The sequence below is a fragment of the Apis mellifera genome, linkage group LG4, assembly GCF_003254395.2.
Source record: "Apis mellifera strain DH4 linkage group LG4, Amel_HAv3.1, whole genome shotgun sequence".
NCBI lineage: Eukaryota > Metazoa > Arthropoda > Insecta > Hymenoptera > Apidae > Apis > Apis mellifera.
The window spans coordinates 10,339,252-10,364,339 of record NC_037641.1 but is presented as its reverse complement, the minus strand read 5'-3'; the positions used below and the strand labels follow the sequence as shown (position 1 = coordinate 10,364,339).

Here is a 25,088-nt window from a genome sequence, read left to right as displayed (position 1 = left end):
CCGCCCAATTACCTCTTCAATCCCAGATAGAACTTTAAATAAAAAAAAAAATCCATCGTTCGCCTGTTGAAGGCTAAATTCAATTCGCGTGTCGGGAAGAAAGAAAGGTTAGTTTGGAGGCTTACGCACGAGAGATCGGGCGAGATCCGTTCTATCTGAGATCGTAGGTAGCGGTAATGAAGATGGCTGGTAGGCCTACCTTGGTCGAATACAAGGCAGCGGGTGGTCTTGGCAGCGAGTCCCGGGGGCAGAGCGAACCTGTAGGCCGGGCCCAGCGACAGCCCTAACCCGAGCCCGAGCGCCTCCGCGCCGCATCGGCCCCCGAACACAGGCCCCACTAGAATCACCCACATAACAACGGTCGTCAGTCATCAACATCATTTATATATCACATATTACATAGTATATACATTTACATAGTTATATATATATAGAGAGAGAGAGAGAGAAAGAGGGAGGGACAGAGGGAGAAAGAGAGATTTCACATGCAAACTTTGTCTCGAAACACCACGTGGATCGGATTACAAATTACAAAAGATTAAAAGAATGGAATAGATTCGTGTGTACGTGTGTATATTTTTATATAATACTCTCATGATTAAAAGTATATATGATGCGTGGAATTTTTATTGCGACATATCGTACGGTTCGATGGACCTGTCAAAGGATATTTTTTTTTTTTGTATATAGGTTTTTAGGTTATTAAAGGACGAGCGTTTTAAGAACGTTTCTGATCGTGGCTTTAATTCGGCGGATATGAATTTCAATCGTAGGGTTGGCTCGGATCAGAAAGGGTAATCAACCGCCTGCCACGTGCTGACTCGATGCCAAAAAAACCAATATAGCCTTTCCGTCCAGGCAATGACGACTTGCTAATACCGATAACCCGCATCGTAATATAACTGTTCCATTTCCATTTCGTTCGTTTCGCCGAATCGAGACGAAAAAATTGATTTCTCTCCCGAAATTAGAATTTATTCTTCGAGGCGTGAGAAATTTATAAAAATTATTATTATTATTATTATTTCATATATAGAAAATAACTCTCGAAATTATATCTCGATAGTGAAATATGTTAACGCGAGCAAAATTTTATTTCCGTTGAAAATTGTACACGAGCCGAGACTCGTTTCGCTTCAACCTCTCCGTAATTGTATTTTTTGCGCGAAAGGCGAAGGGAAATAGGAAAGAATATCTCGTGGAAAGAGAAGAATAGCTAAGCAAAAAGAAAAAGGAGAGGAAAAGAAAGGAGGGAGGGGGGGCCAGGTTCCGCGTTTCGTTTCCGTGGAAAGGAAACACGTCATGTGCCTAAGCCACAATCTAAATTCATGTTTCGGGGAGGATAAATGCAGCGGGCATAATGGCAGGGGCTTAACACACTTTTAAAAAATTCAGATGCCTTTGAGATGCAGAGCGCGAAGCGCTTCTCTCTCTCTCTCTCTCTCTCTTTCTCTCTCTGGCTCCACCCTCCTCGAGACTTTTAGTAGCTTACACGCTGATTAAGACACCCGATACAATTAGGCGGCGAAAAGAACCTCAAAGACGGTTCCCTCTCTTTTACCTGGTGCTCCTTTGCCCCTTTAACGTTTAACGGTTGCGTTGGCAACAAGAAAGCTTTTCTCTTTAAGAAATTTGACAGCGATCTCCGGGACACGAGACTTCTTCGTTCGTTCCATCGAGGAGAGACAATCGTGAATGAAGTTTGTTTTCTCTCTCTCTTTGGAAGATTTTGTATTGTTTCTATCGATTCTCGGTTGCGCTTAAGAAAAAGGGGACAATTCTTTGGAATGGAAATAAAAATAAGAGAGTTTAAGGAAAATTCGAGATATTTATTTTCACAATGGATATCGTCTATTTCTTCTTTTTTTTTGATCGAGAGAAATCGGCCCTATCGTTGCAAATTGGTAGCTCGCAACATTGTGTAAACTCTAGCGTAATTTCATCGACGTTATATTTAATAATAATATCGCAACAAGTTTACCCAATTACGGATAAATATAATTAAATACAAAACTAAATGAGATTGTGCAACTACTGTAACTATATATATAACAACAAATGTAGCGTAAATTACCATAGATTTTTGGAATGAAAACTTTCGAAAGTAATCGAAAGTAATCGTATAATTCCGCAAAATAATAATAATAATAATAATTGGAAAGTTATTTTGCGAATCAGGATTTTTCTCTCGAACTCAGAATCGTTATCAAGTAGATTCTTCTGGTAAGAAGAGGGAAGGAAAAAAAAAAGAAAGAAAGAAAGAAAGAGGAGATTCGATGTACATACAATGTTGTACAGGGTCTGTTGAAACACGAGGCGGACAGGCAGGCTGATACAGGGTGTCAGAAATAGCCGAGACGAGGAGAGGTAGGGTAGAAAGCGAATCGACTAACAGTGCAAACAGGCAAGGAACAACGTCAGTCCTTGCACCGAAGCCAAAGCAGCGAGTCTCGCTTTCTCGATGAATTATTCAAGGTTCTTGATCCGGTCTCTCAACCGTATAAACCGACAGACGGATTCCCGTCCTCTCAATCGACCAGCTACCGATTTTTTCCTTCCTACCCAGAGAGAGAGAGAGAGAGAGAGCTTCCTTCTCCCTCTCTCTCTCCCTTTTCGTTCCCCCAAGTTCTGTTTGGCCCGGCCCTCTTCCCTTCTTGCGAGTATGTCGACCAGATTAAGATCGCAGAATCGACTGTCAGCTGCGGTGATCACGATGCGCAACAATCGCACGGTTCAGAATCGTTTTGTGCACCATGTTAGGCAGCCTTCTGTTTTCCCTTCTTTCCCTTTTGCTTCTACTTCATTCTTCTTCTTCTTCTTCTTCTTCTTCTTTTGTTTTTTTCTTATTTCTCTTTTTCATTCATGTATTTGTTGGAGATAGGGATGGAGTTGGATATTCGAAATTCATAATGTTTTGAATTTTTGAAGTTTTTAATTTCACGATTTGAAGATCTCTTAAGCTATAGTTGGAATAGGACGAAACTGGGAATGGGAAATTCTTCAAATTTTGTTTTTATGATTGGAAAGTTTCGATCAGGAGATAAAAATTACGTGAGATGACTAGCAGTACTCAAAAGTCGAGAAATTTTTGGGATATTTTCGAAAAATTCTCTAATTAAATAATTCGACGAAAATAAAAGAGAATCGATATCGAGTCAGGATGAATGAAGTTTTCTCTATATTTTTACAAAACTAATTCTTCAACTTTTTTTTTATATATATTTTCTACGACACGAAAATTCTCGATATTTAAATTTTCGAATTCTATCCCCGCGATGATGAATCAAAAATAGAGGAAGACGTAAGAAGGAAAGAATTCTCATCGATGTGAAACACGATTCAACACCGATGACCTGCACGTCCTCCACCGAACTGCATACACGCGTCGACGACGGTGGTATGAAAAGACGAGGTCATTCTTTCGCAAGAATGAGCAATGCGTCGAAGGAAGAGAGCTCGGTTACTCCTCTCGGAGAACAAGTAGTAGAAGACGAGACGTTCAGACCGTGGAAGTGGAGAGTGGATTGTGTTGCGGCGAGTTAGCCGGCTCAATTCCTGGCGTGAGACCTTCTCTTATCCAACGCTCTAACGGTACCGTATCGAAATGAATGCAAAACGAAGAACGCGTTCACTCTCCAATGTAAAAACAACGTTTAATCGCCCATTTAAAATGTCACGTCGTGGAAAACAGCACACGATTGTGATAGGCAAAATTTTTTAATTTAATCGTCGAGATTAGAGAATAAAAGTAGCTCGATAATTTATCATTCAAAGCATCGAGAAGCGATTTTATATTAAACGTTTACTATTCAAAATTTGGGCGAAAAACGTTCGATTAAAATATCCAATTAAACGAATAGTTTCTAAATTTGAACGATATAATTTGGATTCTCCAATATATATTTTAATTGTACCAAATATTAATAATATTTCGTTAAATTTGTAACATTTATCGATGGATAGAAAAATCGATTAATACGTCTTGCGCGTTTGAAAAGCGTCTCGCTGTCTGCGCGAGGTGTAAATGGCGCGTTATTTGGTCGCTGGATGGATTTGCAAGGTCCGAAGTCGGGGCGGGAGAACGAAGATGGGAAAGGTGGACAAGAGGCATCGAAGCTGTTGAATGATAATCGACGTCGATTTTCGCTGTAACAGCCGGCTTGTATCGATTGTGGAAAGACTAATGGCCAACGTGGTTAACCGTATTATCCCACGGCGGAAGTCCGCCAGTTCAAACGGGGACATAAATAGCGGCGGTTCCCGAAATCGTCTGTTTCAATATTAGTTTAACGATCGTGGATATAGAATCCGATACGAATCCCGTGCTCCCACTTATTACCGGTGGCAAGATACCGCCCGCAATTTCGAAAGTTTGCTTAAACTTTGTCCGTGAATTCGTAATTTCCAAAAAAAGAAAAAACACACAATTCTCTCTTCAACAAGAAAAATTGAGAAGAGAATTATATATGAGACGATTTATTATCTTTCTATTTTTACGAATCGTGTTATCGTGTACTGGAAATTAATTAGTTTAAAAAAAGTACAATTATTTTTAATAAAACGTAATCCATTTTATCAAGAAGATTGAAATATATGCACAAGTATGGAACAAATGTAATATAGAAAGAGGCGAGGTTGTGGTACGAGAGAGGAGGAAAGAGTAAGGGCGAGGAGAGGTTGTCGGATTCTTTATTAATTTTACAACTTTTTCATAAAGCAAGCGAGCCGCCCAGGATTTGATATACTCGCGCATAGTTTAGTTGAATATTGACGGTGAATACCCGGCCCACCTTTCCACCCCCTCTCCCCCGCCCCAAAGCCTTTATACCTCGCTCGGTTCTTATCGGGTGGAACCCGGTCAAACCCGGTTTCCCCGGGTTTTTCATAGAAATTCCCGGGATTTTTTTGGCCTCCTAACTTCCTAGCCCGATTCCTCGGCCAGATTGGCGATCGAGCGAAAGTGAGTAGCTGTCGGAGCTGAGGATGGGCCAAAGTTTCTCAGGGCGTTCAAGTTTCACGGTGGTTGATATTTCATACAGAGTGTGTGCAACGGTGGTACCCCTTGGCCGGCCGGCTCACCACCTAATTCCTACCTATATTATTCACGCGATGTTACAATGTACCTTTCCTCCACCCGTGTACAATTCGCCCGAGTGAAAAGTGTGGTTTCGCGTCCGGCTCGGCGATATTCCGGCCCGACCATAAATGTACTTTTCGTTTATTCGTTTTCGCCTCGATCCGCAACTTTTCGAAACCAGCCGCCACTCTTTTTCCTCGTAATTCTCTCACCAGAAGAAAAAAAAGAACTTAAGTCAGAAAAAGAAGAAATCGAGGTAGAGAGAGAGAGAGAGATGGAAAGTGAAATTATGGAAAATTTTTAACAATTGGCGAGGAAGGAAGGAAGGATGAATCGTCGTCGATTTTCCCGAAGAAAAACCGGGCGGATTTAATTAGAGAGGAAGGGCAAAAGGTGGGGGGGAGGCTCGTCTCGGTCGCAGAGGAGAGTGGAGCGTATCATTAGCGTCAAGCGGTACTCGAAGGATCCTCGCAAGATCGTTGGGAGCTCGAGGAACTCGGGGAGGGTGTGGAGGCAGCTCGTAAAGTAAAGTGGGCCCCGGTGTCGTGGGGACAGGCGGAGAAAATACAGGCGAAGTCAAACACAAGCCGCCTGTGTCCTCTTTTGCATTAAACGCGCATTCCGTGGCAAACGATTAAGACCTAAGAGAAACCGCTTGTCCAACGCCGCCCCGCTTGGCCCCCGAACCGACCGACCAATGAATGTCCTTATTGTCCTACCGTGAGAACTCGAGGCACGCGCTTCTCGCCGTGAATTCGATATAATTAAATAAATTATACCGGGGAACGGCCGACTTCGCTTTCGCGCCATTCCTTCTCTTTTTCTTCTTCTTCTTTTTCTTTTTTTTTTTTATTACACGATCTTCTTTTCCTTCCCCGCGACACGTGTGCTCCTCCTCCTCCTCCTCTTCTTTCGTCGCAGGAATGTATTCCTTTATGCAAATTATCAAGTACTTCGTCCGTTTTAACAGGGGAAGGGAAAAGTTATCTCGCTTTTTGCAATACGGAACGGTGTTTGCGCGTTTAAATTCGATTGTTTCTGTTGGTAAAGAGAGTTAAATACGTTTGCAATAATGATCGTCGAGGATTTTACGCGATTCGTCCTCGATTCGATTCATTCGGAATATACGGTCTTTTTTTCTCTCTCGTCTTTTCGAAAGAGAGAAATGAATTGTTGGAACGCGACAGCGGCGACGGCAGAGAATCATCGTCGACGCTGTATCGTTTTTAAAAAATATGCAACGATATCGCGTTACTTTCCTCCAACTCGTGTTACTTTCAGCATTTATCTAGCGTTTACTCCTAAACCTGACGTGTCGTGAGACTGAAAAACCGTGGAACAGGGTAATTTGAGAAGAGAAACCATATTGCATACCGTGCTAACCTATCGTAACGTTTTAAAGAAACACTTTTTTTTATTTATTTTCTTTTTTATCTCATTTTTATTCAACAATTAAAAACGTCGCAAAAGCTGTCTCTATTTCTTACTCGCAATACCCATCTTTTGTCGTCTCAAAAAGATTATTCGTTTCACTCGATATCAATTTGACCGATAAAGAGACAGATGAGAAAAAAACAAGTATGTAATTAAAATTAATTTCGAAAAGTATAAAAGTATAACGAAATCGGTGGAACAAATATCAAAGTAGATATGAGCTCATCGGGGGGAGGGCGAACAGGTTGGTTCAGAAATACTGAGCTTTATCGGAGATCTCGTACAAAATGGTAGAGAACAAGCTGTCTACTAATGCTTGTGTAATCCTATAAGCGGTATAAGTCCCGATGACTGGTCGGAATAATACCGATAGGCCGTTCTACCCTCTTTGTCCCGCTCGCTCTATTCGCTCCTCCACCGTCCCGTTGCACGCAACCCTTCCTACACCCAAAACCTTTCCACCGCCGCGTTTCACGGACCAACTTTCAAAGGCAAATGTGTTCCACTTCACAAACGCTGTTCACGCGCAAATTTACGAATCAGAAATTTTATATTAAACCGTTTTTATTTTAACTTTTATTTTAATCAACGGACACAAATTCTTGCAGAGATGCGTTGGTGAAATAAAAGTAATCTTATTTCTCGATATTTCTGAAATATGGAAGGATTAGAGACGTATGGCAAAGTTGCAGCATCGCTCGAGGAAGAGGAGAATATTTTTTACTCGGTACACAATTTTTATTTTAATCAACGGATACAAATTCTTATAGAGACGCGTTGGTGAAATAAAAGTTATTATTAATCTTATTTCTCGATATTTCTGAAATATCGTGGACGAAGGATTAGAGACGTATGACAAAGTTGCAGCATCGCTCGAGGAGGATATTTTTTACTCGGTACACAATTTTTATTTTAATCAACGGATACAAATTCTTATAGAAACGCGTTTGTGAAATAAAAGTTATTATTAATCTTATTTCTCGATATTTTTGAAATATCGTGGACGAAGGATTAGAGACGTATGGCAAAGTTGCAACATCGCTCGAGGAAGAGGAGAATATTTTTTACTCGGTACACAATTTTTATTTTAATCAATAGATACAAATTCTTATAGAGACGCGTTGGTGAAATAAAAGTAATCTTATTTCTCGATATTTCTGAAATATCATGGACGAAGGATTAGAGACGTATGGCAAAGTTGCATCGCTCGAGGAAGAGGAGGATATTTTTTACTCGGTACAAGGATGGCCTTTTTTCCCTCGTTTAGGATTCTCGGCTGTTAAACACTCGGTTGAACGTAGTAAGTACATAGAACCCTCGTTTGACTCTGTTCGCCTCTCGAGCCGAGCCGGCAAGGCTGGCTGCGTCGGTGTTCCCTTCGAGGTTGGTAGTTGTGGAGGAAGGGAATCGGATGCGAGAGGATCTTTTCCCTGTAATTAATTTAAGAGGGCTCGCTCGAGGTACTCTTGGCGGGCAATGTCTGACTAGATCTACCGAGAGTTTGTGTGGCATCTCGCGGATCACCGAGAAAACGAACAGGGGTCTCTCTCTCTCTCTTCTCGTCTCCTCCTTATCCGCCTTCCTGCGCGCCTTCGCCTAGTTTTCTTCTCGATCTCCCCCTTCCTTTTTTATCCTCCTTGATGTGAGCTTGTTAAAACGAGCGAGAAAGTAACAGCGATACAAGTTGCGCTTTCGTTTAATCGTCACGATTTATAGAAAAAAAAAATGAAAAAGATGGAAGAAAGATGTAGAAGAAATTAATTCTCAATGACACGATTCGCCATTTCTGAAAACGAAACTTGTCGTATATTCGATTCCATCATTTATTAATTATTTAATAAAATCAGAAAAAATTTTCCAATTCGATTTTTAAACTTTTTCCTTTGCTCGAATCGAAAAGTGAGCATCGCAAGATTCGCGCTTTCGTTTAATCGTCACGATTTATAGAAAAAAAAAATGAAAAAGATGGAAAAAATTAATTCTCAACGAAATGATTCGCCATTTCTGAAAACGAAACTTGTCGTCTATTCGATTCGATCATTTATTAATTATTTAATAAAATCAGAAAAAATTTTCCAATTCGATTTTTAAACTTTTTCCTTTGCTCGAATTGAAAACGCGAAAGTGAGCATCGCAAGATTCGCGCTTTCGTTTAATCGTCACGATTTATAGAAAAAAAAGGAAAAGATGGAAGAAAGATGTAGAAGAAATTAATTCTCAATGAGACGATTCGCCATTTCTGAAAACGAAACTTGTCGTATATTCGATTCGATCATTTATTAATTATTTAATAAAATCAGAAAAAATTTTCCAATTCGATTTTTAAACTTTTTCCTTTGCTCGAATCGAAAACGTGAAAGTGAGCAAGATTCACAATTCGAATGAGAGAAGAAAAAAGAAAAAAAGATTCCAATTTTTAAATTCACCATTATCCTTCTCTCGATTGTTAATTATTCGATCAAAGCGAGAAACTTACAAAGCTATTCTTTTTTTTTTTTTTTTAAAAAAAAGGCTCGAGCAAGTATTCTTCTCGCGTTGTCGCGGGTTATAAGGCGGCGTTAAGCCCGTGTTACCGAAAAGGGAGATACAAAAAAGGGCGAAAAGGGGAGGGGAAGATCGAGAGATGCCAGGTACTCAGGAAGCGGGAGTATAGTGAAGGAAGAAAAAGAGCATCGGGAAAGGGAGCGCGTGGTAATCCAAGATTTATTCTCGCAGACTGTGACAGCGGGACCGGTGCTTCTAGCACGATTTAAGGGCTACCGGATTCCTCACCGCTTTTGCAACACTTGCCACTGATCTGCCGAGGAAACGGGAAACCGATAGCCGCAACCCTGCTACACCATCGGCCTCGACGAACACGTTTTTACAGTAATGAAATACACGAACTATTCTTATTTTTGTCCCTATCTACAAAAAAAAAAGTATATAAAAATATATAAAAATTAATCGATCCTCGCGAGACGTTTCTCGATACTATTATTATTATTATTATCATTAATCGTCTAAAGTTATTATTTGAAATGAAAATTAACAATAGAGAAAGATTCGATGAAGGGAGAGGAAGATTAATTTAACGAAACGTGACGAATTATCCTGCGCGTATGACAAAGAAAAGAAGGAGTGGAACAAGTTTTACACTTTGTAACGGGATAACGTTTCGTGCACTTTACTATACATCCTGTATATCCGTAAGCGGTGAAGATGAAACATATATATATATATATATATATATATATATATACACGCAGAAATCCCATGCAAGGATTCGCGCAATTGTACATAGATATTCGTGAATACATCTTCAACAGCGTATAATCTTCTTGAGACGCGATGAAGTGTGAAAGAGGCGGAGAGAAAGAGAGAGAGAGAGAGGAGTCGGAACGTGATAAATCGTCGCGGCCAATGGTAGCCGGCCGATCTCCTCGATTAAAGTAAAATATATGGCAGCTTTAATTACGAAGAGATTTCGGAACGCGACTGGCCAAAGTATTATACTCGCGCGCGAGAGAAGAGAAAGGGGAGAAAAAGAGAGAGAGAGAGAGAGGGAGAGGCGAAGGAATGAGAAAGGGGGGCAACGTGGAAAGGAGAATAGCGGTAGAGGATGGTCAGGAAAGGGAGACGACGGGCCCAGAGGGGCGACCTCTCAGATGCATTATTCATGGACTGTGAGAAGATACGATATGATCCAATATGTGGCTGCGCGCCCATACCCGTTAAATATGCCCAACCGGAGGAGAAGATACCGGCGAGCAACACCTCCTTCCTAATCTGCTGAAAATTGGTCCACGAATTTTCGAGTAATTTGCCGTGGAAAGATAGCTTGTTCGCGCCATCGATAGGATCTCTCCCTTCCACGGATATCCATGTTTCATCGAGATTAAACTCCCCTCTCGTCGTGTCGTATATCTCATCCTTCGAGCATCATGCGCGGAGTTAAATCATTTTTTTTATATCTTTCGCGTCAATGTCAAATTCGGGTGATGTAATTAGATTCCGATGAGAATTAAAATCACAAAAAAAGGGTTTCTTCTTCTTCTTCTTCTTCCTCTTCCTCGGTTTTTGCGCTTATTAAGAGATCGACATTGCGAGGATTGCGCGCCATCATCGAAGAGCGTTAACTCGCACACTCGAGTCCGCGCGAAATATTCTCGAGAGCTTCCGGTGGCGTGAACCGAAGTGGCAAGATTTACCGCGGAGAGGGGGGGAGGAACTTTGAAAATAAACGGCGCGAGAGGACAGAGAGGCAGATCCAGGTGGTTCGATGTTCCGACAGTTTTCACGCGCAAACAAACACGCGAGTGTTGCCACTTTGAAATTTTCCCAAAGATACTGAACGTCCATATATCGTTAGCCGAATACGCGCCGAATGGCGCGTTATTAGATTCTACTCGTTCGATTATTTCTCTCTCTCTTTTTTTTCATTTCCCTCGAAACTTTATTTTTACAATTTGAAAAAAATGTCACGAGGGAAATCGCTCGTTTCCCTTCCCCTTTTTTTCCCCGATTAAAGGTTGAAAACGATGGAGTCGATGGCGCGGCACGCGGTATTCCGCGATTCCGCGGCGTTACGAGATGCATACTTGCAGTTGCACGGCGCAGAAATCGAGGCGGCGCGCAGCAACGCAGGCCGCGGTGAAACGTATTAACACACAATGAGATAGTTTTGTTCCACGGCTTCCAAGGAGCCGTGGGCTTGTTTCGCTTCTCTCCTTGTTCAAAGCACGTTCCATACCCACGGATATCGGTCTACCCGGTGTTCGAAAATTCTCCTTCCACCTGTCATCACCCCACCAATTTTATACATTTTTCAAAAACCGAAAAATTTCTTCTCTTCCTTTCTTCTTTTTTTCCCCCACCTAGATTTGTAAAGATTCGTCTCGCGATAAACGATGTGATAAGAATAATCGTAAAATTTCTCCCCATATTCCTTTCGAATAAATGGATATTGAATAATCGGGGAAGAGAAAAAAAGAGGAGGAAGAGCGAAAGAGTAAGCAACGTTGCGAGCAAGCGAGATGTACAGGTTTGGTAATCGAATGTAAACGGCAATTCGTAAAATTAGTGCTCTGTTAATTGGCTACGTTACACAGAGACAGTAGAGTTTCGACGGGAAAAGAAACGAACTTAAAATTTTATTCGTACGAAAAACTGTCGTCATTATTTTCGTCCAACTAATTATCGAATGAACGAGGACGCGAACGACGATGCCGCGGAGGAATTTCCTTGGGCGAATATTAACACACGATATTATTACGCGCTTTTATTATTTCACATTTTTAAATATATCGTTGCAATATCGAAACGGGACGAGAGGAGCGAACCGATGCCGATGAATATTTAACGAACACCGCTTATATGGATGGCTCACAAAGGACAGACCATCGGGTATCCCCTTTGCACGAAACTTGCCGTGGACCATTGTGCGCGGACGTTTTGATAAATTACCGAATAATTGTCAAATGTTAGAAAACAACAAAGTCGATGCCGACACCGGCAAAAAACTCAAGTCCCAAGTCGGAACAATCCGAAGCGTTTACTACTTTTGTTAAACCGTGTGCGAACGGTTGTTCGAACACGCCAGTGATTACGCTTCCCAGATGTTTATTTTCGTCTCTGTGAAGGTAAATTTTTAATTCTTCAATTGAAAATATTTAAAAGAAAAACATTTCTAAGTAATTAATCCTCGAGGATATTTTTTTTTGTACGAGATAGACAAAATAAACGCAGGATCTATGAAGTGAGATAAGAGATAACACGTGCGATGACAGAGAACGAGACGTCGATCTTTTTATTTTTTTGTGTACGTTGTTTTCGCCTAAAAGATATTTCTTCTGCATCTTGTGATGCAAGGACCAAATTTTAAACATTGTCTGACTCAAAAAAGTAGTGTTTATCTTTTTCTCGTAGGAAAAATATAGAAAAGAAATTGAAATCGAGAAAAATAAAATTTCGCGTGTTCGAAACAACGAAAGACAAGATAAAAACAAAAATCGAAAACGATTTTTTTTATTTTCTTTATTTAAAAAACAATTCTTCGTCGATAATGAAAATTATCGAAAATTACTCCCATCTTTTTTACCAGCATAAACGCGTACGTAATTATCCCCCCCCCTCCCCATATCCTTCATTTCCGCGAATTCTACAAATTATTCCGTATTTTCAATTGTTCGTGCACTGAAGTTATTTTCCGTTTCACCTGTGCCCGTTCATAATTTTTTTCATCGTACAGCAGAAACTGAAGAGTTAAACGTAACGAATAAAAATTCATTAACTCTATCGAATTAACCCTCTTGTCAATCCGCCAAACTGTCGATGTGGATCAAAATCGCGCGGGGAAAAGGGACGAGAATCATGATTCAACAACAACTGATACGCGATTCGAGGGAAAAATCCTTCAGACTTGGCGGCCGCCAATTTTAAATTCAAATATCATCGAACCAAAGATAGAGAAAGAGATAGAGAGATAGAGATCGATGAAATCCTTCTATCTTCCTTTGCGATCATCAATCGCGTAATATTTAATCGCGCGATATCGAAAGTTCGGTGGAAAACTTTCAATATCCCTGCGAATTCCGCCAGTATCGGTCGGAAAAATCTGCGCGACGAATGTTGGCAACGGAATAATGCACTCGAATTCTCTGAAAACGGGGACGGGGAGAAGGAGGGGGAAGAGGGCAGCAGCAGCAGCAAGCTCTCTGGCTATCTTTCGGCTTCTCTCGTCTCTTTGACACGGTCGTATCGGGGTAACGCGATTAAGTAATTAGGGGATTTTTAATCTTGTCCCTCTTTCGCCCTCGTTTTGGCGCCGGTCACGAGCCGGCGAAAAAATAAATAAACTCGAAGCCGCGCGCCGTTCAGGAATTAAATCGCTGATGAAGAGTCGCCTCCTCCCGTGCTCTTTTTCCTCTGCCTGCCTTCCTTCCTTTCCTTTCTTTTTTTTTTCTTCTTCTTCTCTTTTATCTGTCGCCCCTCTCTCTCTCTCTATCTCGCCTCGCCTCGTCTAAATCGATAAATTATCCTGTCGACGAACGAACGACACGCTTTCAATCTTTTTCAATCTCGTTTCCTCTCCTGCCTAGATACGTGATGATCTCCCTCGATTATTCGACGAACAAGATATACATAAATTTTATAATCTTAATCACCGCCTTCGCCGAACCAATTTTAAATATTTAGATTTAAATTAAATAAATTAATATTAATATTAAATTAAATTAAATATTTAGATTTATTATTTATAAGATTTAATTCGATTTAAGATATCGAGAGAAAAAAATAAAAAGAAAAAAGAAGTAAGAGTTTCTTTAACAGATTCGATTCCTCTTCCTTCGAAAAAACTTTCTTACGCAATACATGGAGCCAAGTAGTCGTCAATCGTGGAAAACCTAGAAGAAAGAAACGTAAACTCGTTCGCCTGTGAACGTTACTACACGCATCCTTCTTCTCGGGAGGAAAAATTCTGAAACTGCTCCCCTTCCCCCTCCCTTTCCCCCCTCCCCGCCGTATGTACAAACGATAAGAGCGTGACAGTAATAGGTGGCGTAACATTAACACAGCTCTCGGTAGCGCTAACGATAATACCGATGGCGTAGTAACGTGGGATGTGTAGTCGAGGGGGGAGGGAGAGGACGGTTAGTCGAGGGGGTTGGACAGTGACAAACCGCCTTGGCCCGCTGTGATTTCAGTTAATTGTCGGCGGGGCCATTTCTCACTCCACTCGCCTCGGCTTCTGCCCGGGCGACGACGTTGTAAATATCCCTAAAGGCGCCACGGGTAAAGGGCTAAAGGTGGAACGTCTTACTCCGGTAGGCTTAGTTTAGCCCGGCTTAACCTTTCGCCCGCTTAAGCCGTTTCCTTCTCTTCTCTTCTCTTCTCTTCTCTTCTCTCGTTTTCGAAAAAAAGACGAGCTCGCCTCACACCTCGTGCATCGAACGTCTCTTCTTCTCCACGAGGATTCCTTTCCTCGTAATATTTCATTCGTAACGTTTCCTGAACGACGCTTCCCTTTTCTCTTACCACGTTACACTTCTTTGTTTCTCGCTCTTCGAGAGAAACCAGTTTACCACACGAGTATTACCACAAGGAGTAATTCTTCCGATGCTTTCGTTTTCTTTTTCGTTATCTTTTAGTTTTTCACGAAGGAAAAGATATGGAGCGTGCGGGATAAGGAGAGGAAGTTGCGTTGGAAATCGTCACCTAAGAGGGAAAAGGGATCGATCCTCGTGGCGGAGGAATCTTATTTTGACGATATAATAATAATAATAATAATGGTGAATGCATTATGGGCAAGTTTCGTGATAATTTTTCCAAAAGATTCCAAAAATTTAACTCGTAAATTTTTATAAAAAAAAAAAAAAGAAACGAGACGTTATCATACCCCTCTTCGGTTTGTGAAAATAAATGTCGAAGAAAAACTTGAGCAAGTAACTTTGCTCGTATCCTGTTTTCAAATTTCCATCCTCTATTTCGAACGCGATAAACTGTGTTACATCACACACGTGCGTATAAGCAGAGAGGCATAGGTGTGCAACAGCACTTAACGTGTTGTTGATTGACGGCACGGCAAGCGTAACACGGAACGTTGCGTAAAAATCGGAGAAGAGGGAGGGAGGACGGGAGGGAAATGAATTGCATAAGGAGCATTAAACGAAGCGAGAGCAATTAAACTGATAGAGCATGAAACGATAAAAATAAGCGACGAAGCGGGTTGCCTTGCTATGCCGGCCATAAAACGCCGGTTGGCCGAGTGTCGTGACTAGTCGACCGCAGTTATTACGAACGAATATACGACACGTGGTTGTACCGCACGCCGCCGCGGCGGTACGGGCTGATGGTGACAGTTCAATCCGAACTTCGGCGTTCGGCGGTCAGAAATGCTGGCCGCAAACCGCACGCGTGATTTCTGCCTCTCTTTGCCCCTGCCGAATCACCCTCCTTCCTCCAATCCTATTTTCGATACGTTTTTTCCCCCCCTCTCTCTCTCTCTTAAACTCGTCGTCCAGAGATTTTGAAACATTCGATTCCGTTTCTTCAGCGAAGATTTACCGATTCTGAGAGTTTTAAGAAGCTTCGAATTTTGAAAAAGAAAAAAGAAAGAAATTCGAACGAAATTCCATCGAAATCGCACGTTATTAAATCGGGGCAATTGAATTCTCGAGAAAAATTAAATTTAATTTAAAGTTGCCACTATTATTTTTTTAAACGCTTCATATTCTTGAAAAGAAGCTTGAGAAATTTTCGAGAGATCTCTTTAAACTATTTTATTTCATCAGAATCTTATTTCTAAATACTTTCGTAAGAATATTTTTTAAACTTCTTCTAAAAAATTTAAACTCAAGTTCCGAGCTCTAATTATTCCTCCAAACTTCCACCGGATTAAAATCGCAATTAATCCCAATTTCGGAATCTTGTATCGCAGGATAAAAAAAACCCGAATCCAACTCGAAATTTGAGAACCACTGTTGCCCGCGACGCATCCGCGAATTTTCTCGGAGACGCGGATCCTCGGCGCATACGTAAGCGGAGGAAACGGGGTAGAAAGAGGGAACGACGGAGAGCGAGCGAGCGAGAGAGAGAGCGTGGTCAGCGCGCGCGGGAAAGAGAGGAGAGAGGGGGAGGAGGGAGAAACGTTTTGCAGTATAACGGGGCCCGGCGTTGACGTTCCGTGCGGAACACTCGACTCGTGACAGAAATTGCTAAACGGTCGGGGCACTCGTAGCTCGCACAATCGCGGGCATACGTAGTTCTACGTGTTCACGCACGTATTGTATGTTTCGCAAATGGGAGCAGGAATGAAAGGACGACGACACGGAGTGGCGACGCGGCAGTGAAACTGAAGGACGGAGAATCAGGAGGTGGGTCTGGGGGGAGGAGGAGGGAAGGGGGAGGAGGGGGTCGAAGCGTGCGAGCCTCGCGCATATTAATCTGTTCGACCGCACATCAGCCTCTCCGCCTCGCCTCTCTCCGAATCTCGTTCGTTCGCGCACTTCATCTCCCAACCCGTTAACCGGTCGCGCACCTACGCACAACGCCTGCGGGAAATTGGCAAACTGCGGTGCCAGTCCTCCTTCCTCTTCCTCTTCCTCGTTCTCGACCACCGATTTCCCCGTGAACGCGTGTCGATCATCGCCCTGCCGAATTAATAATCGCTCCCTTAAACGATCGAGCGAATAAAATTTTACCCCCCCAAACGATCCATCGATCGATTTCTCCCTTTTTTTTTTTTTTTTTTTTGGTTTTATTTGGACGATACGTGGTTTTTTCGTGGTGTTAAATGCGCGAGAGGATATTCGAGCTTACGTGAAAATATTGATTGTAATATTAGAAATAAATCGAAAGAATAAATCGAAATTAATTATTCGTATCGATTGGATAGACGAATTGTGAAAAAGGGAATATTTTCAATAATCAGAAGAAGTTGTACAATTTTTCTCAAGAACTAATATTTAATTTTTATTTTTCATTTTATTTAGAATTACTTATCGATCTATTCGTTCACCTAATCGGAGAAATAACCAATGTCGCTTAATTGAAAACGAAATTTCTTCTTCTTTTTTCTGCATCATCAGCCCGTATAAAAAGAAATTAAGAAACACCGCTTAGAAAAAATCATTACTTTATTCACAAGCGCTCCAAAGCGTTACAATGTCAGGATACACTACTCGAGATGTAGAGGGAGAGATAAAGCGTGGCGCGGAGCGTAAAAGCGCAAGTTTACTCAACGGCTAACAGGCCAAGGTATTCGGGCGGGGAGGAGGAAGAGAGGGGGGAGGTGGCGCACCGCCGTTTCTGGAATCCGCAATACGCGAAGATTGCACCCATGGAGCGGATTGCATCCGCGGGGCAGGCGATCGTTGAACGCGCGCGCGCGCGCGTCCTCGCGTCGATGCATAAGAGGATAATTGCGAGAGGAGGGTGGTGGCGCGCGTGTGTGTACATGTATGCGCGCGCGTGGACGTGTGCGTGGACGCGGCACATCCGGTGCGCGAATATAAAGGAGTTTCCTCCGCGTGTATATACACCGATAAAGGAGAACTCCTCCCTCACCACGCCCAGAACCTCGCAAAGAGGTTCGTACCTCAAGATCCACCCACGTGCCAGATGACTTTTCTCCCTCCCTCCGCCGCCACGCGGCCCTCCTCGTCCCTCCGCGCCACCTTCGCCACGTCGACGGAGGAGAAGCTCGTCTAGGAGGAGGCGGAGCATCTATTTCTATCCGGGGAGGTGGGAGGACGCCTGTCGTTAAACGAAGCGTCGCCGCGTCTCGACGCTTGTACGCGAGCGAGGAAAGAGAGCACGCGTGGTTCGCGGCGGATGGAGAGAGAGAGAGAGATAAAGGGGAAACACCGGAAATCGCCATGGCGATTCTACCTAGCTAGCTTCGCCTTTTCCCTCGATCTTTATACGTAGTGATCTCCTCCTCCTCTTCTTCTCGAGGAAACACTCTTTTGGAGATAGGAGGAGAGTTTCCAACCGAGCGGCAAACGAGAAGAATACACACGATTTGGTTTAAAAACGTCTCCGGGAGGGACGGTTTAACTATGCGCCGATCCTATCCGCAAATAAGCGATACGACGTGAAAATGGGACGAGAATGTACGCGTTTGAGATCCCTTGAAAATGTAATTCGGTTATTTTTTATTGAATACTTTTTTTGGTTTCATTTTATAACTTAACTTGATGATAACTTTTAAATTTAGATCGTTGCAGATAAACGAGAGCTTAACTTATTAATGCAATCTTTTACAAATTGAGCATTGAATTTTAAATCTATATAAGAAAACACGAAGGCAATGAAATGATGATATCAATTTAGTCGCTTATTAATAATTATATCGTTTGGTCTTGTTTTGATTAGAAGAGCTTGGCGAATACGTCAATAAAAATGTAAAAAAGAAAAATAAAGAATAATAGTATCGTCGCTTAAGGTAAGTATTCCGAATTCGAACCTGGATCAGGTTACGTTGTTCGAGCATCGAGCTCTCGAAGTGTGAGGGGCATGCTCCCCCTTCTAAATAGTGTGAACGAATCTTATCTCGAATTATGTACGCGCCACGATTAACAAGCTCGTAAAATCAGTCAAACGTAAAGTAACGAGGTATCGGATGTCAGAATTAGTGTTTTGACAGATCTACGATCAGATAAGGGTCTTAAACCCTCGGAAACTCTAAAGAGAATGCGATCCACGGTTCTAAATTGAGAAGCATTGCACTTGACACCGATCGATGCCGCCTTCCAATGATTTCATTTACGATCTCCCCGTATATATGACTCGTTTCGTAACGCAAGTTTTTTTATTGCAATTACAATTATTAAATAATCGAGTAAACAATATTGAAATTTGAGATAAAAATCAAAATTCTCTCTATTATATTTCTTCGTCGAACGGAAGAAAGAATCGATTCGAATCCCAATTTTCTATACGCTTAATTATAATTATTTCGAGTAAAAAAAATCATAGATACAATTATTTACCATCCTTCAGATCCTAATTTTCTATCCAGGCAAAAAATTAAATATATTTACTATTGTATCATCCAACATTTACTCCATGAATGCCTCTCCAATTTCGGACCCCGATTTTTACCGAGAAGAAAGAATCGATTCGAATCCCAATTTTCTATACGCTTAATTATAATTATTTCGAGTAAAAAAAATCATAGATACAATTATTTACCATCCTTCAGATCCTAATTTTCTATCCAGGCAAAAAATTAAATATATTTACTATTGTATCATCCAACATTTACTCCATGAATGCCTCTCCAATTTCGGACCCCGATTTTTACCGAGAAGAAAGAATCGATTCGAATCCCAATTTTCTATACGCTTAATTATAATTATTTCGAGTAAAAAAAATCATAGATACAATTATTTACCATCCTTCAGATCCTAATTTTCTATCCAGGCAAAAAATTAAATATATTTACTATTGTATCATCCAACTTTTACTCCATGAATGCCTCTCCAATTTCGAACCCCGATTTTTACCGAGCAACGCAGCAAGCAAGAACCGAAAGATTCGAAAAACCAAAAAAGCAATTACGAGCAAGACGCAGCGTACAAAAAGAACGGGAAGATCGATGAGCGCAGGAATTGCAAGCATTAAACGGTCCAGCATGAAACTGTGGTGGAAAAGTGGTGGTCGGGAGCGAGTGCGAATAGGCGAGTTTAAGCGAGGAGTGGAAGATAAGGACGGGAAGAAATACGAGTAAGGGAAGAGCGTAGAGAGGAGAACGCGGTCCTTTCCATTGCGCAAGGATCCAGGCGGAGGAGTCTTTACCCAATGCACATGCAGCACGTATATAGAGCTCCGCCTAGTTGGCTGCAGTTGAGAGGAGGAGGACACTAAGTCTCAGTTATTTTACTGCACGCAACGCCGCCACCAATGCTGAGCTACCTTCCACTCTCTCCTACTTCTTCTCCCATTCTGAAGCTGACTATATATACCCTATCACGGGAGGAGCGTACTCCACGTCGCCGCAGTTGCAGCTGCACCTGCCGCCGCTCGCCTCTTCCGCAATAAATCGAACGTCTTTCTCGCCGAGCTTATCTCTCCCTCCCTTTCCCCCTTTATACCGTTGCCTTCCACCATTTTACCCAGGTTTACGCCGGGAATGGCTATTTCCCTTCGGCTTCGGAGCGAGAGCGAGACACGAGGACCGACACGTCGTCCTCGTCGTCGTCGACGGAGGAAGAGATCGAAGGGGAGCAGGAGGAGGAGGAGAAGGGGATTTTCTTAGGTGGAATTTCACCAAGTTTGTTGAAATGTTCCGCCATCGAAGAAGAATGATCGTCGCTTGAAATTCAAGGAGGACACGAGAAATAGTATACGAGGGGATATTCGATACAGTCATGAATATTAAGTACTACCCGCGACATAGATCGCTACCGGTTATCATAGCGCTCAACCGAGAGTCGTATGTGCTCGTTTGATGAAACGTATATACTTATGGGCAAACGGTTTTTCTCGAATGCTTCAACGTGCTTAAATAACTTGATCCATATTCTCTCTTTCTTCTTTTTTCTAATTTTGTTTCGATAAAGATTATTCGATGTAAAAAAGGAAATGAGAACAGTGCATGTCGTTGAAAAGCGTGAATGTTAGATATAATTCTAATTTTTCTTAAACTTTTTACCTACCTAAAATTCTTATATATACAATTACAAATTATCGTTTAAAAAAAGAATCGAACCGAATATGGAACATTCACGGGAACTTCATTCTTGTTTATAGTAGCATAAACATTTTCTACGCGTAACGTAATACGTTAAAAGCAATAAATTGTACACGTTTGACACGCGATTAACGGTTAACGTATTAAGAATCTTGCAAATATAAGAAATTGGAAGGATATTATAAGAAAATGGGAGCACGAGTAACACGAATAAGATGAACGTGAAAGATTTTTATCGAACTGGGAGAGGAATTATTCCGACCGAGGTATCGCGCATTTGCCCGAAAATGTAAAATTAATTAAAGACACATTGTTGAAAAAATAAGAAATATCTATAACAGCGTTAATGAGTTTGCAAAGTATCTTCAGGGAGATATAATAGGGTATATAGTGTAAATTAACGGGGGATATCCACGTCGAAGAAATTCGCCACCGTTTCATCTATTGCAATTATCGCAAATATCCATAACTACGAGTATCGACAACTCATTACGAGGAACTTTCCATCCGTCCGCAGCGAGAAAAGGCGCGTAACGCGAAACTCATTATGATGCGTGAATAACGAGCCCCAGTATAGATTACCGGATTCCAAACGAAGTAGAATTATTGAGTTACAAATGACCAGCATTCCACCAGCCACATTGCTTAACCAGTCATGTGACCAGAATCAGATATTCATCGTAAACGATTTAATCCGTTTTCATCCGTCTCCGAAATGTTGAGAAGGAAAAAGGAGAGGGGAAAAAAAAAAAAAAAAAATGAGAGAATCGTAAAAACGACTCGTTCCTTCAAACCTCGTTCTCATCTCGATTCGTTCGTAATTCTAAAGAAAAATTTTCCAATTGAAATCTTCTTCTTCGCGTTATTCTTCCAAGATTCTTCCAATTTTAAGCATAAATAAGATAATTCTTATTTAAGTATAATAATAATAATAATAATAATGATTGAAGAGTCAATCAAGAAATTTTCGATCCCTTATGATTTAATTACGACTTGCAAAGTTATTTTCACTCCATTATACAATTATTGTTCGTACAAATGTAACTTTTACTTTCCTTTCGATATGATTATACACGCGTGTAGACGCAGGTTAGGTATAGATATGAAACGCGGCACTTTCGACAAGATTTTTTTTCCTCCTCCACCTGCACCCCCATCCCTCCCCCCAACGGTTTCGCTTTATTGTTCCGCAAGAGCGATTGGTAATTGGCCGCACCGTGTCTGCAATGTCGCCATTCGTCGCCGTGCTCTCTCATCGAATACAAACGAACAGGAGGACAATGGTCGGACATGAGATTGGTACGGGCCATAAGGCACCCCTTGTCTCTGTTTGACAATTGAAAAAATGCAATTAAAAATTTGAACGGTAATATAGGTCAGAGACACGCCACCCCCCATCGTCAAACATCCGTTTCCCCTCTCCTCTCTAGCTCATGCGCGTTTACAGACCTGTGTTTTATAACCAACGAGGGTGATTTTTTTCCCCCTCCCCCCAAAATACGCGTGACCAAAATCCAATCGTGATCGCTTCCACGATACTCGATTTCGATCATTTTTAATCTTAATACGGATCTTTAAAACGGACCTCGTTCGCAAATAATTGTAAAATAGTTTAAAAAGTTTCAATTTTAATCTCTGTGTTAAAAATAATTACGTGTCTAACTATTTTGTACGAAATATTATTTTCGTTCGAGTAGAACACGTTCAAAAGGAAGGAAGAAAGGAAAGATTTTCTGGAAATCCTTTGGAGGAGTTGTTCGTTTGTTTCATCATCGCCTTCGTACATCGCGTACAAGCAGTTATCCTCATTTCGTATTCGTTGCACGAAACGACGAGCCAGACCGCGATTTACTATCACGTCCAACGAATTATTTGATAATCAAATTTTTCCACCCTTCCACCCTTCCTCCTCGGGAGGAAGGGTGCAGGTCGTTCGGACCTTTTACAATGATTTCTCTATTTTACGGTGGTTGCGTGAGAAGGCCATTAGGAATCCCGTGTAAACGTGCCATGAAAGCGATTTCAACCGTGCCACACGCATACACACACACACACACACATCACTCTCCACCAGACACGTTGTCAAAATTAATCCTTCCTTCGAGCTCGCTCAACATTTTTTCTCTTCCCCCCTTCGGTAGCTATCCATAAATTTAATCGATGAGATAAGATAAGAGTTGTCGATTCAAGTATTCGAGAGCAACGATTTTTGTAAAGTATTGTTGCTCAATACCTTGTCCAATTCAAATTCTATCCTAAGCGTGAAAATTTAACGTCAATCCAAAGTCAAACTTTAACTGTTTGTGTGTTTAATTTCAAATAATAAGCGAGCAGATTTTATGAGCGAGTTAAAAGAAGAGAATTATAAGTGCAGTGAGATATAAAAAAGAAAGAAAGAAAGAAAGAAAGAAAATTTATAACAACATTTTCGGTCTTCTCATTTTTACTTTCTTATCAAAGGCACATATTATCCGAAAACTTATTACTTCTGTTCTAGAACATTGGTCATGTGAAAAATCTACAATGATATATAGGAACAATGCTCGCATTTTTTTTACTCTCTTTATTATACTTTCAGCTACATTCATTTGTAAAATTATAATATTTATAGTACGTAATGTAATATTATATCAAATTATTCTTTACGGTTGTGACGCAAAATTAAAATTCTGTATTCGCGTTATTCTTCAAAACGAAAAAAAAAAAAAAAAAAAAAAAAAAAAAAGAGAGAGAAAAAAAGAAAGAAATAATAACGAAATAATGTAACGTAATAAAATTTAAAGTAATTTAATTATATATCCTAAACGAATGATAGAAATGACCATTATCTGCAACGAAATGCAGCCGAAAATTCTCGAATTTCCAACTACGAAAAAAAAAAAAAAAAAGAAACAAAGGAAAAAAAATTTAATTTCCAATACGTGAAGATGTTACATAAAAAACACTTAATATCTGGAATAATAAAATTCCTCGGGAATTCAAGCCCCCGATAAATTCGTGTCACGTCTTTCGATAGCCGCGTTGAAAACAATCAAACGAAAATTAATCTGTAATAATAAAACAATAAAATAAAACGCAATCTCCCTCGTTATTCACTCGGACATTTCACGGAAATATGCACGGATCATGTGTATGAACGATCGACTACAAGCTGCGTTTTCGCGCAAAAAAGTGCAAAGTGCACCGCGTGCATCACATAAATGACAGGGAGCCGTGACACTGGGTGCTCGTATATCAGTGAACTGTCCAATCGCGTGCTTTTTTATGTTTGTATAAAAACAACAAGGGGGGGTAATACGCGATAAAAGATACGTGTAGATATGCAAGAATTTTAAATTCCATAACGTCAACTAAATTTTATAAATATGAGAAATTAAAATATGTTAAGGGAGCTTCGAAATGCTTGCTAATTTTATTGGAAACTTTTTTTTTTTCAAATATCATCGACGAAATATAAAAAAAAAAATCAAATAATCTAAACAATAAGGATGAAAAGAATGATGGAATAAGTACAATCGTGTAATATATATATATATAAATACTATAAAAGAAAGAAATAAAATATTTCATTGCTCGTGTAAAAATTCTACGAACGAGCGGCTATGAGAACAATAATAATTTCGCTAATTTCTATAGGGAACGTCTACTTTACCATTACGATGATATCACGTTTTCCGGTTAAAATCGTATAAACGCCAAAATACGTCAATCATTCTTTAACGCGAATGAATTTAGGCAACCCTGGCTAAATCAGTATCGGCCAATAACCGTTGATCGTTAACGAACCACGGCGTACATCAGTGTTAAACTAATGTACCACCTTGCCAATGAGAAATTGTATGAATATCCACAGACGTTGCCTGTATTTGACGTTGCAAATTTTCCGCGGAAGACATTATCTATGTGTTATCGTATAATGAAATGCCCGAATACATATACTTTAACTAAGCTAAAACTCATTTATTTCCTCGACGCTGTACCAATATATTCGAAAAGAAGAAGAAAAAAAATTAATCGAAAGAAAATCAACGCTGAGTCACAACAGAGACAGACAGAGAGAAAGAGAGAGAGGACATATTTTCGCACGAGTGACGCGAAACAAATGATTCCAAAAAAAGAGAGAAAAAAAAAATCGAAAAATAAAGATAATCAATATATCCGATACCGGGCGATGATCTCGTTATCCGAATCAGCGGCGAATGAAAAACACAGTTATGGGCAAAGTTACGACGTAATCTACGCGCAATCAGTGTAATGCCACATATCTGGAAAAGTTGTACAACGAAATTAGCGAAAAATACAGGCGACTATAAAATTCGTTTACAATCAGTTGGCCGAAACAGTATATCAGGGTGACGCGTAAATTTTATACCGATACGTCGTAATACGCGTACGAGAGGG

The 25,088-nt window shown here is 40.8% G+C and overlaps 1 protein-coding gene across 5 annotated transcripts in view; it reads right to left on the bottom strand.

Annotated features, from left to right (window-relative positions):
• LOC725092 (E3 ubiquitin-protein ligase RNF220) overlaps nt 1-25,088 on the bottom strand; it is a 130,471-nt gene that overhangs the window by 94,825 nt on the left and 10,558 nt on the right. For 4 of the 5 annotated variants that reach the window (XM_006567281.3, XM_001120981.5, XM_006567279.3 and 1 more), the window contains one exon: nt 200-337. The exons of the other annotated variant lie outside the window; for it this stretch is intronic. In XM_006567281.3, coding sequence (XP_006567344.1) covers nt 200-337 — 138 coding nt within the window. The remainder of the gene's footprint in view (nt 1-199; nt 338-25,088) is intronic. 5 annotated transcript variants of the gene reach the window in all.